General features: G+C 35.7%; 1 protein-coding gene across 1 annotated transcript; it reads left to right on the top strand.

Moving 5' to 3' along the window:
• The first annotated feature begins 1,870 nt into the window (after positions 1–1,870).
• LOC136807625 (U3 small nucleolar RNA-associated protein 25 homolog) lies at positions 1,871–19,321 on the top strand. The gene is made up of 15 exons (XM_067064218.1): positions 1,871–3,867; positions 4,520–4,633; positions 5,426–5,490; positions 5,918–6,018; positions 6,762–6,829; positions 6,962–7,003; positions 7,142–7,265; positions 11,170–11,294; positions 11,428–11,520; positions 11,993–12,093; positions 16,641–16,778; positions 17,330–17,395; positions 18,231–18,382; positions 18,814–18,893; positions 19,091–19,321. The coding sequence occupies exons 1-15, from the start codon at positions 1,912–1,914 to the stop codon at positions 19,259–19,261; spliced, it is 3,396 nt and encodes a 1,131-aa protein (XP_066920319.1). The 5' UTR covers positions 1,871–1,911; the 3' UTR covers positions 19,262–19,321.
• The last annotated feature ends 256 nt before the right edge of the window (positions 19,322–19,577 follow it).

Below are 19,577 nucleotides of genomic sequence, written 5' to 3'. Positions count from 1 at the left end.
GAATTCTGCTCCAGGTCTGCAAAAATAGAAATTTTTTCGGCCATTTTTTACGGTTACGCAAAGATAGAAATCCTGAAAATGTTATTTTTGTGTCTAAAACCCACCACTCCAGGTCAAAAGTTTGCACTTCAAAAAAGTCAAAAGGACCGTAACAGACAGCTAAAAGTGCTTCCAAACCCAGATTACGCAAAGTTTGAGGCCCTCTGCAGGAGGTGCTAGAGATTTTTGAGGAAAATTTTTGAGACTCAATTTGATTTTTTCTGATTCCCTACAAAAAGTTCACCGAAATCCACCGTAAATCAGCTTTCTAATATACTTGAATAAAAATTCATTGACTTTCAAAATCTGCTCTCGTGAAAGTTCATGATTTTTAGGGGTCAATTTTCGCTTAGTAGCCTATCTTTGAGACACTGTGTCTTCAAAACTACTTGAGATATCAAGGTGAAATTTTTAGGGTCTTATTTTTTGGACCTTTCCCGGTGGAGGTCCTATAAATTAACCTGTGTTTGTTTGTCCGTTCGTCCGTTCGTTCGTTCGTCTGTTACCAACTTTTCTCAGGATTGAATCATAGGAATCTTTTGATTTTTGGTACAAAGGTGCAAAATGGTGGTGGCCAAAATGACTGAAAAAAGGGCTTTTTGGACTTTGTGAAATATTGGATCATTGTTTTTTCTGATTTTTTGCATGAAAGTAAGTAAAAGATGGCTCAAGCAGATTTTTGTAAAAACAGAATTTTTCAGCTCAAAAAACGCATCTTTATTTATAAGAATCAATATTAATAAGGATACATCAATGTTCTTAGCCAAATTACTCAATTTTTTGATGAGATAGATGTTTTTTTGCTCACGAAGTCTTGATCATGAAAGATTATTTCAAGAGCATGAAATTTTGGTTTCTAAACGTTTTTTTTATAAGAAACAAACGACTAATTTTAATAGATCGCCACTATTTGTGTTCTAAGTGATTGTTTAACGGTCATGCTCACGTAGATATCAATTATATTTGTTAAATGCATAACCAGGTAGGTCCATAAAAGTATCACTTGTTTGTGTGATAGATCATTTGGTCCAAATTATAGAAAATGAGATGGGGCATGGTCAGATGGTCCCACTTGCTCGGTAATTGAAAAATGTTATGAAGCAGTATCTCTGGAAAAGCATTTTGCAGTTCAAACTATCAAAAAAATTATAGAACAATGACAGATTTTCAAATAAGGCTGTAAATTAAATCAAAAAGCTATGGTAAAATCTTTCACTAAAAAAGCTCAATTAAGCATCTTATTCTACCCTGCTTATTCATCCTGCCCTGCTTATTCATCCTGCCTTAAAATTACGTTTAACCCTGGAAAAAAGGCAAATACACACTTAAAGAAAAAAAAAACATGTAAAAATAACTTTTCTTGATTAACATTTTTATGCTTTTACAGACTTTTGGAAATAAAAATACTAAATTTTACTCCCCCAAGTTTAATATAAGTTTGGATACTCTGAACCTTGTCCTTGAACTTTTTAAATTTCTGCCTTCTTTTTACCAGACAAACTGAAACAAGATGATTGAGCTGGTGAAAAAGTAACAAAGGGAACTAAGGGGAGCCGTTTAAACTCAGACTCGCCACACGAAAAACGACCATAGGATGTTTTTTATACCTTTCTATTATCCTCTCATTCAAAACGCTTTTCATAGTGTCCTCCCCCTGGATTCAGGGGGGGATGGGTTTTGAGGTCAAAAGGACGTATAGGGGGAAGGAATTTTCATTCTAGGCATTGGGGGGGGGGAAGAGACCCTGAAGGACACTATGCCTTTATTACTTGTTGTCAGTTCAAGATAAATCTACAAAAAAAGTGTAACCATTCATGTTGTTGTAGTTTTGTTATGTTGTCTCATTCTAGCAATACTAGAATTTAAATAGAAATGATGAAAAGAAAGCATGACGATGATGAACACTCTACTGAAATGCATGGGGATATCAATAAGTTGCTAGGAGAGCTTCAACCAGCCAAAAAGTTGCTCAAGAATCTGTTAAAGAAAGGAAGACAATCAAAGGAAGATCTTCATGAGAGTGTCACAAAGGAGAGTGAAGACGAAATAGAAACTGAAGGAGAAGAAGGGAGCGAGGAAGATTTTGGGACAGCTTCTGAAAATGAAAGTGATCTTGAAATTGAAGAAGAGGTTGTTGATTCTACTGATCCATTTAGTGTTCATTTTGAACAAACTCTGGAAGAAAATATTGTAGATGCTTTCAAATCAAATGCCAAAATGCAAAAAGTCAAAACTTTCAAAAAAGCTGGCATGACTGTTGATGAATTCAGTTTTGAAAATATGAAAGATATTTCAGAGCATATTGTAGAGTTTAACTCCCCTCTTCTCAATTTTGGAATGGTTTCTGTAAAGGAGAAGTTGTCACAAAATTGGAGTGTTGTCAACAAGGCTAAAAAGTCTAAAGAAAACCTTACTGGGCTTCAAAGGGAACTTTTGAAACCTATATTTTCTTACCAAGATTTATGCTACACTGGTCGTAATTTTCATAATGGAGAGGAAATTAGAAAGCTGTATTCGCTTCATGCTGTAAATCATGTTTTGAAAACACGTACTAAAATTCTTAAACATAATGCTAAATTACAAAGTGCTGCTGAAGCTGGTATTGGAATAGAGGAGGAGCTCCGTGACCAAGGAATCACCCGTCCGAAAGTGTTGATTGTTGTACCTTTCAAAGATTCTTGCTTAAAGATTGTGAATGTTTTGAAGAAATTGCTGTTCGGGAATGAAAAGAAAGTGCAGATAATGAACAAGAAGAGGTTTCAGAAAGAATTTTCTTCAGATGAGGCAAGCCATCAAGGATACCGCCCTGAAGATTTTAAGCTGATGTTTGAGGGTAACATAGATGATGGCTTTCGTATTGGTATTTCCCTTTCTAAAAACACTATGAAACTTTACACTCATTTTTATTCATCTGATATTATTATTGCATCACCTCTTGGTTTGCGCACATTGATTGGAGGGAAAGGAGAAAAGCAAGATTTTGATTTTCTTTCATCAATCGAGTTGCTAATTATAGATCAAGCTGAAGTCTTCTTAATGCAAAATTGGGATCATCTTATCACTGTATTAGATCACATTAACAGAAGACCCAAGAGTACTCACGATACAGATATCTCCCGTGTCCGAATGTGGTCAATCAATGAATGGTCCAGATATTATCGACAAAACCTCATCTTCTCATCCTTCCCCACACCAGAAATCAACAGTATCTTCAATAGATATTTTCAAAATTTTGCTGGGAAAACAAAATGGGTCGTTACAGACAGTCCAGGAACTGTGCAGCATGTTGTTTCAGAGATCCCACAAGTATTCCGTCGTATCAATGTTGATGATTATGCTTCTCTTCCTGATAAGAGATTCGAGTTCTTTGTGGATCAAATGCTTCCTGATTTAGTAAAAAATCAAAAATCCATCGCCATCTACATCCCATCTTATTTTGATTTTGTTCGCGTTCGAAATTACATGAAGAAAGAAGAGATAGGCTTTGTTCAAATATCTGAGTATACAAAGAAAAGCTACTCCTCACACGCAAGGACCTTGTTTAGAGAGGGACGAAAGCAGTTTCTCATCTTCACTGGTCGATTTTTCTTTTATTATCGTTACCGTATCACTGGTATCAGGAATCTTGTGTTTTATGATATCCCTCTATATCCCCAGTTTTATCCTGAAGTTGTGAACTTTATCAAAACAGATGATAAGGAGGGTTCACCATCTTGCACTGCCTTATTCAGTAGGTATGATGCTCTGAAATTACAAGGTGTCGTTGGCACTGAGCGTATGAAGAAAATGATGTCTGGAAAAGCTGTTCATATGATTGTAACAGGCAAATAATTTTTTTAACACGGTCATTTTACTACACTTTTTGTATCTATAATTTTTGATTTTATAAAAATTATGATAATGGTTTGTTCATCTATGAGTCATTTTTACCATCCCCTCAATCTTTTTTGTTATCAATCTTTTTGGTAAAGCGTCCAATGTTTCCAGATTATGTGTTCCGACACGAGACCCATTATAAAGCGATAGGAAATATTGAGCTTTTGATACTTTACATCTTATCGGCGATCCAAAAAATATCTGCAATCTGATTGGTTAAAAAGAGTACAATATATCTTGTAAAAGTACATGTAAAAATATAAATTGACGAAAAGATGTTGTTGCATTGTAGCGATAGAAGCAATCTAACGTCACTTTGCTACAAAAGTGTCCTCCAACACAAAAAGTGCATTTTTTGGGTCACCAATAAACCAGTTATCAGATATTTGCTCGTAAAATATGGAAATATTTCACTCGTTCCGGATTTTCCGTTATTTTCCGAGCCTTTAGGCGAGGAAAGAATATATTATAAGAATATTGTAAGAATATTGTACTCGCAACTGTCCGATAACTATTACATATCAAATTTTATTTCTTGAATCCTTCTTTTTTATTTAATTTCTCTCATTATGTATATTTCAGTCACAAAAGTAAACAATAAAATATTTGTAATCAATCCATTGTACCAATAAACAAACAAAACGAGAAGATGCCTCAATTCTTTATGAAAAGCACTCAAAAAGGAAAGAAGAGAAAGCCAGTCACAAAACCTTCCATCGTAAGTAGCCATTGCTTTTTTTTGCAAATATAAAATAATGAGTACAATCATATAAGAGGGGCAAAATAACGTTGCTACTTTAAATAGCCATAAATTTTATTATAGAAATTCTGCATCGATTGACATAGGTAATTGAAGAAAAACTACTGGGTGTGGCAGAAATAAGTTACCTTCTTGAGTTGAGTTCTATCTCTTTTTAGAGAACAAAACCTCTTTCATTGAAAAAAGGAAAGATATTTTTGATGTGACATTTGTTGAATTTTTCTCATTAGATCCAAAGTTATTTTGAAATGAAATAATGTCAGATATCGTCTACCATGGCTTTACTAAAGTTAAAGAAATCAACACTCATTTCGACTTTAAATACGGAATTTTAGGTCCGATTTTAGTTAAGTTGCTTTCAAAAATAAATTTAAATTATTTAGAAGATCTTTTGATGCTTTTTCAAGAACTAAATGTCTTCATTTAAGCGTAAGATAACAATTCATCGTCGCTTTTCATATTTTAATATTTATTTTACGATATTAACCTAATTAACGTAATTCAACATATGACCCATCAAAAATTTTAAAACTTATCTCTCCTCTTCTCAATGAAAATAGTTTGATTCTTTAAATTTATAGAACTCCAGAATTTCACTTCAATTTCTGGCACACCCTGTAAAACCATCGGAGTTGCTGAAGGTTAAACTTTGGTTGAATTTCTAAAGGGACACTAGAGTTTTGAAATATTATTTTATTGTATACTTCAATTTACTGTTTGTTGATATCAATTCATGGTGTTTCCTTTTAGAAACCGAAAGTGAAAGTGCATGATAAGGTGGATTTTGATGACGATGATGATATTGCATCTTCGGGGTAAGTGTGTCTGTTGTTCAGGAAATATTCAATAAGTTGCATTAATCTAATTTTTTACAAAATGCGAGAAAACACTCCGCAACTAATCGTTGTTATTCTTCAAAATAATGAGAAAATTAAGCAGATATTCGACAAGAAAATTCGGATATCGAAAAATATTTAGTCGGGCTTGATGAATATTCGACAAAGCGAAGCCGATATTTTTCGTTCATTCATCACGACAAAAAAACTTCGACAGCTTCACTTTCTCACCTATGTCGATTTCATTTCATTTGTTTTGTTGTAGATGAGAAGATTTCTTCTGCTATCGGATATCTAAAACTATCCGACAGTGCGTTTCGCTTAGAGGTGGAGGATAATCTTTTATAGCCATCCCCTTCTCCCTCGTGTAATAATAGTTTTCTCTTGCTTTGACTTCGTATTTTAGGAAGGAAGAAAGTGACTATGAATCAGAGTCAGATCACGAAACAGCTCAATCCAAACGGCTCAGACTTGCTAAAGAATACATCAAACAACTTGAAAACGAAGGTACATTACATCTACATATTGTAGTGATGAATAAACCCCATCCAGTAATAAAAACTGATGGGAAATAATGTCTGTAAGTGTTCCATTTGCACGAGCAAATCAAAAAGACTCGTGTCTCGTCCTACTTTTTAATATACTCTTAAACTAATTTTCTCAATGCTACCTTTTGGAGGAGGGGACAGCGACAAAGCTCGAATGGTCTTGCAATTTTATCTTTTTTTACTTAAAATTCATGCTACTATTCATAAGATAACTAAAAGAAACTAAAACTAGGAGTTAAAGCTATGAAAGTATAACCCTTAGCGACTTAAATATATCCGAGACCAACCATTAGTAGCCCGGGGGTCCTTTATAGCTTTTTGATAGACTGGATTCGGTGCCATCAAATTATCAACAAGCATAGTTCAGCCAGCAGTACAGAGTATACTCTTGTCCAAACCATCAGAGGTTCAGATAAAGCATGAAAATTCGAAAGAAAGAGCCTATTACAACCATTCTCCTACTCAAACACACGAATGACCATCAAAGTTGAAAATATTGCCTGATCTAATATGTGGCAGTAACTTTCGTCTTTTTCGGAGTAAAAGGTATTACATTTGCAGGCGCCTACCCATGATTTACTGATTCAACGTTACATTTATTTCTTTTTCCTTTGAGAACGGACCGGGTCCGAAACATGTCGGGAAAAATCAAATAAGAATAGCCGCATTCTTTTTCACCGTTCAACACATTGATTTTTTCAGAAATTGACACAAAAGAAGCAGACGAGATCGATAAAGATGCTATAGCTCACCGGTTACAACAAGATGTGGTGAGTTTTTATATAATTCTTTCATCTTTTAATGTGAAAATTTCTACCAGAACCTTCGCATAACAAACCCTATATAAACATTTTACTGTTCACATCTCGACATTATTACAATACAAAATTTTTCATTTGTAGCTTGAAGATGCTGGCCAACTTCAGAAATTCATCGCAGATTCTGTAAGTATTACTTAGTGCTAATTTTATTGGACTGTGAATTTTTTGAGTTATTTAAATGGACTAGAATGAAATAAGTTCCCTTTAAACACCGCTTAAAGAGTTTTGTACAGTCATCAATATGATTCATTCATCTTCCAGATCACTCCAGACCAAGAAAATATAATACACATGAGAGGACACAAATTCAGTGTGACATGCGTCGTCATTTCTTCCGATAATAAATTTGTCTTCTCTGCATCTAAAGACGGCTCCATTATCAAGTGTAAGTTTTTTTCTTTAATCCAGTGAATGGTTAGTGTCAAATGAAATGAAACCCTTAACAAAATGGCGGAAGATCCGCCATACTTGGCTACCACTAATAAAAACATGTTGAGAGATCGTTTTTCATCACGTTGTTGGAAGAAAGGGAATAGGCAAAGATTTTTTAAATGTTATGACGGGTACGGAGATGGTCCAGATTCATCTTATTCACAAAGCAACATATCATATAATTTATTTTCGCAAGCGTAGATTGCTAGTTTCGATTTTTTAAGCTGTTTGACGTGACAGTCAAAACTCAACCCTTTTCCGAATTATCACAGAAAGAATTTAAGAATTTATTGGAAGTGGGTTATCTTTTGAGTGACTTTTTGCTTTAAAAAAGCTTGAGCAACTACAATAAGAACAATTTAAAAGACACCAAAAGGGAGAGAGAGAGTAGAGATGATTCAGGGAGCTGGAACATCCTGGAAAGCCGGATGCCCCCCCCCTTCGATATAAAGTTTCTCTATAAAGTTCATCCTATTTTGGATGTTTTTCATAGGAGATTTTCGTATTATCTCAATTTTAACATATTGAGTACGCAAAAATCAAAGACCAGTCAGATAAGTCAGTCTTTGACATTCACGAAGATACGAGTTATTTCATGAAAAAAAAATCATTGATAAATCGCAAACGATGAGTTCACTTTTGAGAGCTCTTTTGATTCTTGTTATTTTCTTAAACCTCGTCAGTAACGTAGATGGCTTTTTTAACAATAACAATAACAACAACAACAACAACAACAACAACAACAACGAAGAGAGCTCTGAACTTGCTCAATGCAATTACAGCAAGAACCATACATGGTTTGTGATCGGAATATATTCCGCATGCTACGGTCAAGGTTCGAGAACAAAACAAAACCTGATAGCTGAAGACCTTGACAAAGCTGCTCGGCGTATTTGGAATTTGCGAATGACAAAACCAGAAATGTTTCCATGGAGCCAGCCTATCAAAGTAAAGTATGTAGCATTAGATGTATGTGACGACTTTCACAAGCTATCGGAAATCATCGAATCGATTCACTTGGAAGAAAAGTACAACTATGCGACATGGACAAGACAATCTAGTGAGCCAATCTACATGTCAAACATCATAGCAATCTACGCAGAAGTACCAACGCCTATGATGAATTATCTCAAAAGTTCATTTTCAAACGATGCGAGATTCACGGGTGGATATATTTCCTTCAACGACGCCGTTGGTGGACAACAGTATGACGTTTATTCATCCATGCTTCTTTTTCTAATCACGCACCATTTGAAATGGGAGAGTCTACTAATTTTAGATGTTAAACCTTCCAGTATGACTCCTTTGTACTACTCATTGGTACAAAAAGCTACAGAATCTCGACTTTGTCTTCAATACAAAGAAGTAGAACATCCCTGGAAAATTGATTGGCAGGAAAACTTTTCTTATGTGTGGTCTCAAGAGAATGGGCCAGCCGTAATCACCATGGGTGATATGTATGGACAAATAGAAATCATCAATCAATTGACAGCATTGATGAAACGTGATAAGATTGTGATTCCAATTTTTATGGAAGGATTTCATAGCAGCTTCGGGGGATTTTTCCAATCAGAACTACCTGAAAATTTTGACTGTTTCCAACATATATCTTCTTCATTTGTGACTGCTGGGCATCAAGATTTGATCCTCAAAGCTTGGGATCTCAAAGTTCTAGAGGAAGTGTCACAAGCAATCAACCGAACAGACATTCCAATCATTCAGCAACTTTCACTTTCCTTATCATTTAACTTAGATGATTACACCGTCAGAAACATCGATGTCTATTGTAAGTGTCCGCTTGATTTCCATTGTGCCAAATATCATGTTGACCGACATACAGAACATTTGAAAACCGACTTATGGGAAAATCGACTGTTCCCCAGACTTAGTGATTTCCAAGTCCATACAATCATGTTCGATCAGAAACAACCATTTGACGCAAGAAAATATCAGCAATATCTGACTGACCCAGCCTTTCAATCATGTCGTTTATTTCAAGAACGAGTTTTGAACCATGCTCACATTACTGCTGTTTCCAATAAATTGAATGACTCGTGTGTTTATCATGAAAAACATGAAGCTTCTCAAGGCTTTGGTTTAACTTCAAATTATTTGAGCTGTTGGAAGGGTAATTTTTATTTTCCCGTTTCTTTTAGTCTTCTTTTCAGATATTCATTTGATTTTTGATGAAGAAGTTGACAAAGGTTGACAAAGATTGAGAAAATATCAGCTTTCATTCTTTCTTAATTCATTTTTTTCTTCATTACGATAAATAACTCCTCGTATCTTGTTTTTCTATCTTTCAGATCTCCCTTACATTAAACCCAGTCAATGTCCTGCTTTAAATTGCCAACCTGGCTCTTACAAAGCGTATAGAAAAATCAATCATGGTATTTCTTGGGTCTGCACACCTTGCCCGAAGGATTTTCACAAACCTCACAAAGGAAATCACAAGTGCACTCCCTGCAAAGGACGGCTTTCTGTAAGCAATAAGGAACGGTCTGCTTGTATCGATCCATATGCTAACGTTTCATTGGACTTTTCAACCAAAGAATTCTACATCATCGTATCAATCTCGTCTGTAGCAGTTCTAATTCTCACCATTACAGTAGTCATTTTTATTGTGAAGAGGGCCACACCTATTGTGAGATTATCCGATTTTAAAGTATCCATTCTGCACTTATCAATACACGCTATCACTTTCGCTGTCACGCCTTGTGTATTTTTTACCAATCAATTTTGTATAGCAAAACCGCTCATTTTCACCACATTGTACAACCTCAACATTAGTATAGTCTTTGTGAAATCTCAAAAATTACTGAAAGCTGTGCTGAATAAAGTGAGAATCACTGCTAAGGAAGCTAAACGTACCGTCATCACACAGATCTTTACTGTCGTCATTTTCCTCTTCTTCACCAATGTGGTCTTCTTTATCGGCCATTCTGGACAACCCGTCAATATCATTGAAATAGAGCACGCTGATACGCTAACAAGAGAGCAGCTTTGTAACACCTACCTTCATAATACCATTGTCATGGCTGCAACCGCATTTATCCAACTCATGTGCGTGATACAAGCTTTTCGTGGTAGAAATTTACCAAGTGTCATGAACGACGGTGTCATTTTAATGTATGTCACTCTCATCTTGACCATGTCGTTTACGGTGTGTTTCATCATCGTTCCTTTCCAAAAGCCGAACGAAAAAGAAATTTCACAATGCGTAGCACTTCTTGTCAACACCATGGTTATCATGTTCTTGCTTTACGGACAGAAGGCTTTCCGTATATTATTCTACCCGGAACAAAACACCCGAGAGTATTTCCAAAAGCAACGGTTTGCAAGCATGAGAGGGGATGTCAGTAGGAATAACGAAATGAAGTAACGTTCAACACGATTGTGGCCTAATTTATTTTTTTATCTCCGCACGGAGTATTTCATTTTTCTTTTGATAAAAATCATTGTTTTTAATTTTTTTAAATAAAGTATCAACAACTGATTTTAAAGGATATCATATATTGATTATATCATATAAGTTGTAGGTAATTTCATTATGTATATAATTTGGTATAAATATATGATCAGAACATTAAATTAACATATTAATAAAAATAACGTGTATATCCAGAATAATATGTTTTATTACCTGACGAAGTTCTGAGAGGGGACGAAGCATCGTTGATTTTACTTTTTTGTTCGTTATTTTGAACTCTCTTTTTGGTTTGTCTTTCAGAATGATAGACTATTCAATGGCTTTTATGACTTATTGCTTTGTTTGGACCCTCGGTCTACATAATTATTTCATTGTCGAGTTTTGGCTTTTGGGATTCTTTGATTCTGATTGTGTCATTTACTTTTAGGGGACATTACAACACACAAAAAACTCTTGAAAATCGATGGAGTCTCAAAAAAATCCAAAAGCGGCCAGAAAGGGCATAAAGGACAAATCTATACTATTGCAATCAGTTCTGATGTCAAATTTCTGGTAGGTTTATTTTCGTTTTAACTTGCGGACGTAATACTGTTGGTTGTATCATCAAATATTCTTTCATGCTTTAATCTCGCATATTCGTCCTTTCACACTTTTTTAATCCTTCAACTTTTCGATTGCACTTCAGGTGACTGGCGGGCAAGACATGCTCATTAATATTTGGAATGCTGCTGATTTGTCATGGCAACATACATTCAGAGGACACCGGAATATCGTGACGGTTTGTACATTGAATCATCACGGTCGCAATGCATGATGGACGACCTTCCCATGGGACCTTAATTTTGAATAATTAAAACTTGCTTGCGTCTTCGCAACAGGAAGTGCTTATTATTCATCCATTGCGACCTGAAATTACCTAGATGATTTAATATTTTTACATTTTCTTAAAATACATTAATGCCTGTCAATTGAATCTTCTCCAAGCTGCTTTCATCTGAATTGAGACCCTGTAAGTATCCAGCGATCCGCAGTACAAAGGTAGATCATCATTCGGCTACGGTGTGCAAGGTCTTGGCTTCGATTCATGGCCAGATCATACAAAAATGGTACTTGATGCCCCTCTGCTTAATTATCACCAGTTAAAGAGAAGGGCAAGTGGAGTAATTCATAGATGATAGTTATCAATAGAGAAGCTTTCCTTCCGTTTTCGTAGTTACTGGAGGGTTCTTTATATTTTCCTATGAATTTAGAGTTTGGCATTTCAAAAGAAACAGCATCAATTATTCAGCGCTTCACATGATAAAACTATCAAAGTGTGGAACCTCAACGAAATGGCTTACGTCGAAACACTGTAAGTAAAGTCACTTTCTGGTTATTGTAAAGAAACTTTCCTCAAAATTGATCTTTAATCAACGAAAAGCATTAACTCTTCCATGATTCTGATATCCTCAAACACATGGAAATATAATTCTTAAAACAGATCTTAATGACCTGAAAATGTTAATTCTTTTTTTCATTTTTATTGAACACTGTTGTATAAATACTAAGGTTTTGACAATGAATCAATTTCGGTATATAAACAAACCTTATATCAAATGTTGGACACGGTCATTGAAAGATTCATTGACGGACGTTTTTAAAACGTCTTTTGAACATCCGTATAGCGATACTCTTTTAATCTATATATTAATAGCCGTAGTCTGTATGTCTGTTTATTTTTTTGTGTGTCACTTTCTGTTCTCAATAAGTTTGTTTTGATTGACAGATCGGATAAAGCCTGGTTTAGACTTTATTCAGCCTTTGTTTTGAAATTTAAGGCACATCTACATTTAGTAATTTTAATTTCTGCCCAGCTTTGCCCACCAAAGGCTTTTCTCTTTTCTTTGGTTTTAAATGTTTTCGAATGTGATTAACGATCGTATTTATTAATGACATTCGAATTCTTTTCAAAACAAAACAAATTCTAGGCTACGTCATATCTTCCTTCGTTTCGAGCGTAAAACTCCTACTCTTCGGGCTATGAGCACTCCTCTTGTTTTGAATATTGAAATTCTCCAGATAAATCGCATGCGCAGTGAGGTTTTAATGAAACAATAGAGAGTTTCGAAACCTAAGCCAATCAGCGGTGTTTTAAACATTCTTTTATTTAAAATCTCTATTGATAAACATCTTTTGTGAATGTTGTCTATCATGTTTAAACCTATTAATAAGCAATTCCCGGTGGGGGTCACTAGTGGCCGCCTATAGCAGTGCCTATAGACCAAGAGTAAGGCCTAAAAGCCTGGATCTGTCTATTGTGTAGACTAAACAAATTCCTTTTATAGAAAAGAACATTTAAAATGTAAATCAAAACATAGGCTACGTCATATCTTCCTTCGTTTCGAGCGTAAAACTCCTACTCTTCGAGTAAGGCCTAAAAGCCTGGATCTGTCTATTATGTAGACTAATCAAAACATAGAAATAAAAAAGTTTGTCGAACAACAACAGCATTCAAAGGGCGATGAAAAGCAAGAGAAAAAAATAGTCCACCTCTTTCTTCATATAAAAACATTCGAATAGTCGTTACTGTTAAAAAGTGTGTACGACATTTTGCATATCTAAATTCGAAAAGTTAGATATGACAAGGGTTAAAAAAAAGCAATTTAATTTTGTCTTTTTTTTGGACCTACCTCCGGGTACCCCGGTGGAGGTCCTTTAAATTAACCCATGTCCATCCGTCCGTTCGTTCGTTCGTTCGTTCGTCTGTTGCCAGCTTTCTCGGGATTGGCTCATTAGTTTTTTCTGATTTTCAAAACATGGCCGAGTCCGATTTTTGAAAAATATGCCGGAAATCGCCGTTTTTCTGGATTTTCATTGGACTTTTTCCTTATAATTGGTTGTTTTTTCATTCAAAAATATTATAAATAGCAATGCTCACCATCAAGTATGTTTCAATTTTCAATAAAATTGATTTTTTGAAGCCGGAACTATTCAAAAATCGCCGGAACAACCTATTTTCGCCGGAAAGACAGTAATATTTCTTGAATTTCTCGAGCTGTACTTTATATTTTTTTATGAAATTTTGCACACTGATGCAAAATGACAATACCTAAAATGAGACGGAGCCCGATTTTCGAAAAACATTTTTTTCGGCCGAAAATGGCGGAAATATGCCGGAAAAACTGTTTTTTTGGCATTTTCTCGAGGTTTTATCATTAGTATTTTCTGATTTTTTGCACAAAGATGCGTATTAACAATGCCCAAAACATGGCCGAGTCCGATTTTGAGAAAATGTTTTTTCCGGCGAAAAAAGCCGGAAATTTCCGTTTTTTTGCATATTTTCGTTGGATTTTTTCGTTTCATGTCTATGTTTTTTTTCAAACAAAATTTTTTTTAAGAATGTTCACGATTAAGCATGGTTCGATTTTCAATGAAACTGATTTTGGTACAGGAACTTTCTAAAAATCGCCAGAACAGCCGAGAATCGCCGGATTCCATAAATTTCTCGAGTTGCTCTCGTATTATTCTGCATTTTCATACTATTGTTCTCATTTTTCAATTGTCTTATTACGTCAATCTTCAGGTAGGTCCATTCAGCATGTAGCTTGTTTTTTTTAATTTGATAAAATCATAGTTGCACTATTCTTTGTGGCCTTCTTTCCCGCTTTTTCCTGGACAGGATATTTAACGCGAGCGAAAATCTACTTGCAGATTAAAAAACAAAAAATTAAGTCACGGGGACAGTACACGATTCAAATATGGTTAAAAGATAAGCCACCCAGGGGTAACCTGAGAACAGATTGTGAATGTTTTCTGCACACCACGCTGAAGCTCTAAAGGGATGTGTGAAAACAAACAAGAAGCCCGTTGGGCGTGAAGGCCCAGCGAAAAGCAACGTGTTTAAAACGAGCGTGTGAAATAGCAAATGTATGACCCCGTTGACATGGATCAAAGTGAAGACAGGAAAAATCTTTTCAAAATCACCGCGGTACTTCTCATTGGTTAGACGCTTGAAATTTTATTGAATGGTCTCCTAACCAACCGGGTCTACAGGCGCAGGTTCAACCAGTTGAATACTCTCTGGTTCCTAATAGCTGGGGGGTTTGGAATAAGCAGGGGGAGGTTGGAAAAAATCTCAAAACTTAATAAGCGGGGGGTTGGAATAAAAATGTCCTAGGTGGAAAATTTCCATAAATTAAGCGCACCCATAGAAAAATATTTAAAAAAAACCGCAAAAATATAGTGAGTGGGCGCTTTTTAACCAATTAGGTGCACTCACATGCAGGGAGAAATATCCCTGTAGGCATGTTTTAGTTGGATCAGACCATAAACCAGAAAAATGATCTTTAAAAAACTAAACGGTGAAAGAGTTTGAAAAATCAAGCGACCAACCGTTTAATGCGACAGATCCAGAAATTTATTTAATATGTGTAGAATCATGAAAAAAGTCCCAATCTTGTTCAAATTTACACACGAGCTGCATTTTAGTCTCCATTAACATAATTTCAAAATCAGCTTACTTGAAATAATTTTGTGTCGAGTTTGAAAAATCAAGCCACCAATCGTCAAACGAGACAGATCTAGAAATAACCATTTTCACGCGTCGTAGCATCATGGAAAAAGTTCCAATCTTGTTCCAATTTAAACATGAGCTCCATTTTAGTGTCCATTACCAAATTCCCGAATCAGTTTACTTTAAACAATTATGTGTTGAGTTTGAAAATCATACCGTGAAGTCAGGTAACTTTGCATCAGTGGAGGCAAACATGCATAGCACTCAAATTTCAAAACAAATGAACTATGCAGCTCCACTCGTAGCTCTATTCTACCATTTTTGTTTTGATTTAACTTTGTATTTTAATGACCAGACAGGTCATTCATTTGAGGGTATGTATGTTTGCCTCCACTGATGCAAGTTACCCGACTTCATGGTACCACGTCCCACTGTCACTGACCGTTGTTTTGTTAACAGCGACAGATCCAGAAGTGACTGTTTTCTTGTGTAGCATCAAGAAAAATGTTCCAATCTTATTCAATTTTACACATCAGCTGCATTTCAGTTTATTTATTTCTATATTAGAAGCCATTAATAGCTATTTCCTAAAAATAAAGTCTTTTTGAAAACAAGAAACTAAAAATGAAAGTGATTTTAAGGTAGAATTTTCACTCAAAAAACTTTATGAAAACTTGAGCAAAGACTATAAGATATGGCAAAATGTTGAAAAAGGTTTATAAAGAAAAATCATTACAAAATTTCTTTGGTTTGAAAGTCTCTTGACCACTACATAAAGCAAAGAAAATTTTCAAGAAAGTATGAATCAACCTCCTCGCTTCGACCGCCATCTTGTTTTGTTTAGAAAATTGTTTTGAAGGAGCGCGGAATCAGAAAATATATCTTTTATAGCCAGTATCCGACTTTAGCAAGCTTTTCCCTCTCCAGACGGTAAAATTAAAAAGTGTTTTACTGGTTTTAAGCGCCGTTTCTACCAAAACGGACGGACAGACAGCGGACGGCGGAGGACGGAAAGTTGCAAATGAAAGGCCCTATCGCTAGCGCTGGGCCAACAATCTGACGAATATGCAATCTCGAAATCGTAAGGACCGCGTTCGTCTAAAAGGACTGGGAATGACAACAAAGTTGCGCGATTGTGTTTATGAATAGGGCACCGTATCAGTTTTTATTTTTCCGGTGCACAACAAGACTATGAACATCTGTTATCGGATACCCAGGGGAGGACGAGAGTCAAACTTTGAAGATTTTGTATGCAGATTTCTTTTTTTATATTTGATCGTGCTTTTAAACCACCTTCAACATCCGGCTAGTTTAAGTTTATTAAGTAACATTTACTGAGTTGAATTTCGGAAATTTTGTTTCATCATGGAGAAATGTTTTAGAAATCTGTTTTTATTATTTTACAGATACGGTCACGAAGATGCTGTGTTGGGAATCGACAGTTTATCACGTGATCACGCTGTGTCGTGTGGCGGACGTGATCGATCTGTACGCTTGTGGAAAATCGCTGAAGAATCACAACTCATTTTTCACTCTTCAAATATGTAAGACTGCAACCTCGTTCCCTATGTATTATCAGCTTTTTGATGCGTACTGATAGCGCTAGATAATATTCTCTGGCGTCTATCAGTAACGCAAATTAAACCTGGAATACACGGGGATGAAGTTGGTAAGACTGTACAAATCTAGAGTCTGTTACAACTGATTTTTCAGAGGTCTGATTTAACACACTCCCTCCTTACATTCATTTTCTATGAGCAATGCTAACTGACGAAGAATGATTTTCAAATTAAGCTTGTTTTGTTGAAGAGCGATGACTGAATGATCTAAGGCGTTTTCTCTTGGTTCAAAGCAGTTTAAATACTCCTCAGTTCGAAATGTTACCTATATTCATGATATGCACCATTGCAATGTCTTCTGACATCACACCACGGACCCAACAGCTGATTGGTTGTAAGTGACGTAAAATCAGTCAATACGTCACTTGCAACCAATCAGCTGTTGGTTTCGTGGAAGACATTGTAATGGTACATATCATAAATTACTGGATTATCGTCCTGAAGTATCGACTCTGTCTATCATTTTATTTGTTTAGATCTTCTTCGTTTGATTGCGTGACTATGTTAAACGAAGATTATTTTCTAGCCGGTGGTGATGATGGGTGAGTACTGTGACGTTAGCATTTTGCCGAATGTGTCAAAACTGCTGCTCTCTTGGAAATCCATTTCAATCCAGTTCTATGAAATTTCTATATAAAAATCTTTTTCCATTGAAAAGGTGGGAATTTAATAACTACGATAATGCCTTTATAAAGTTTGACTGATATGGTCGAAATTCTCAAATTAACCAAAAGATCCTTTTTATTTTGTTTTTCGTTAACTTCTTCACAAGCTTCTGTCATTCTATCTCCTGGAAAAGTATTCTTATACTCTTTTTTACGCCCATTTAATCTCAAAAGGTCTCAAAAGGTAAAGAGCTATTGCCAATAGTCTTGGACAGGCTATTCTATTCTATTTTGAACACATATACGCGTTTTTCGGGGTCTAAGGATTAAAGCCTTTGCTTTACTTGTGGTTAAAAATTTACTTGCAGTTGCGTCCCGGGGGGGGGGGCAGTCAGGCAAATTGACCGACGGGTATGTGCGGCGGTTAAGGGTATGTTTTTCAAAATATCAGAAATGCACTGTAAGGGTGGACTTTTGATAAATGCACTGTAAGGGTGGAAATTTCAGCAAATCTGGGAAAAATTGCAAATTTTTGCTCGAAAATGTTGATTTTTTTTGCTCTAAAAGAGTTCAAAATTTGAAAAAATGCACTGTAAGGGTATGAATTTCACCGATTTCTTTCTGCACTGTAAGGGTGCGATTTTAAAAGCCAATTTTTTCGCCGCTCATACCGTCAGTTGGTAAACCCACTGCCCTGAGTTGCGTACTGGTTAATCTCTAGAAATTAGGAATGACGATAAAATGACAGTCTGATTTAATCCATCCCTTTCAGTTCTTTATCAATATTCAACGTACGCAAGAAAAAACCAGTGACATTACGAACAAATGCACACGTCAAAGGTGAAAATTCGCCTCCTGGTGGTTGCGATGAATCATGGGTTAGTTCGGTTGCGTCGCTACCTTACACTGATCTTGTCGCCACAGGTAATAAAATATGGACCCTGTCTCTATTACTGTTCATATTTCTTTCGTTTGTGTTAGTTCAGGATTGGGCTCTTCCAGAAAATTTTCGGGGGATTATATTCAACTAATGCTTGTCCGGGAGGGTTAGACCTGCTGTCCGGGGGTCAAAAGTCACACACTCCAGGGGGGGGGGTAGATTTCCAAAAAATATTTCATCCTCCACCCCCCATACTCAAATTCTTTCTGGAAAAGCCCATTGCATCAATAACGTTAGTAATGTCCCTTTTGCACCGTCAATTTAGTGTTCAGAACTGTTCTTAAAAAAATGTAGAATCTCACGATTCAAATTTAGTTCTAGCCCTCTCAGGCCATCCCTGCATTGACAGTCTTTAAATGTAGTTTTCTGAAGCTGTACTTTGCATTATAACGAAATGTGTTCTTTTGGTTAGCAGGCTCGTGTGACGGATGCATTAAACTATGGAGATGTGAAAAGTCGTTCAAATCTCTCATGCCTGTTCATACTATCAAAGTGGTAGGTTGATTTCTTACCAAGTTTTGCCAGATTGTGAAATTTGATGTGCTTTCCTTTTTATATAAAAATCAGATTTCAAAGATTTTTTCTCATCTCCTATCCTATTCTCGAGGGAAGATTTTGTGAATTCTTTTTTCGACTTCACATATTTAGCAATATGGGCAATTGAGTTCTATTTTTTGTGAATTTCTTTTTAGAATGGTTTTGTAAATGGCTTGAAATTTTCGACAGGCGGTGAATACCTTATAGCAGCGATTGGGCAAGAACATCGTTTGGGTCGATGGTGGCAGATGAGAAATGTGAAAAACACCGTCTGTATCATCCCTCTGAAAAATGTAAATACGAATGGGGTTGAAGAAGACACGTAGATCTTTTGTAAAATTAAAATTTCTATTTCGTATTTTTTTGAATAAAACTTTTGTGTCACCAAACAACTTATATTGCTTTCAGTAAATGAAGTTATTAATATCGAGCTCAAAAAAATTAGGAAATAAGTTATAGCTAGGTCATTTGTGAAATGGACCCTAAAAGAAGGATGATCTTATTTGGGAAGTGCTTCGTGCCGAGTGGTATTCGTTCCACATGTTAGGGGTTCTTCCGTTCCAACTTCCTGGTTCATATTCTTTCTGCACCTCAAGGTTTTTATTGTAGTATGAGTTCTTAAACAGATTTCAAACCTTTTTA

Source organism: Clytia hemisphaerica, unplaced genomic scaffold (assembly GCF_902728285.1).
Source record: "Clytia hemisphaerica strain Z4C2 unplaced genomic scaffold, Clytia hemisphaerica genome assembly, whole genome shotgun sequence".
NCBI lineage: Eukaryota > Metazoa > Cnidaria > Hydrozoa > Leptothecata > Clytiidae > Clytia > Clytia hemisphaerica.
This window is presented reverse-complemented; position numbering and strand designations above follow the sequence as displayed.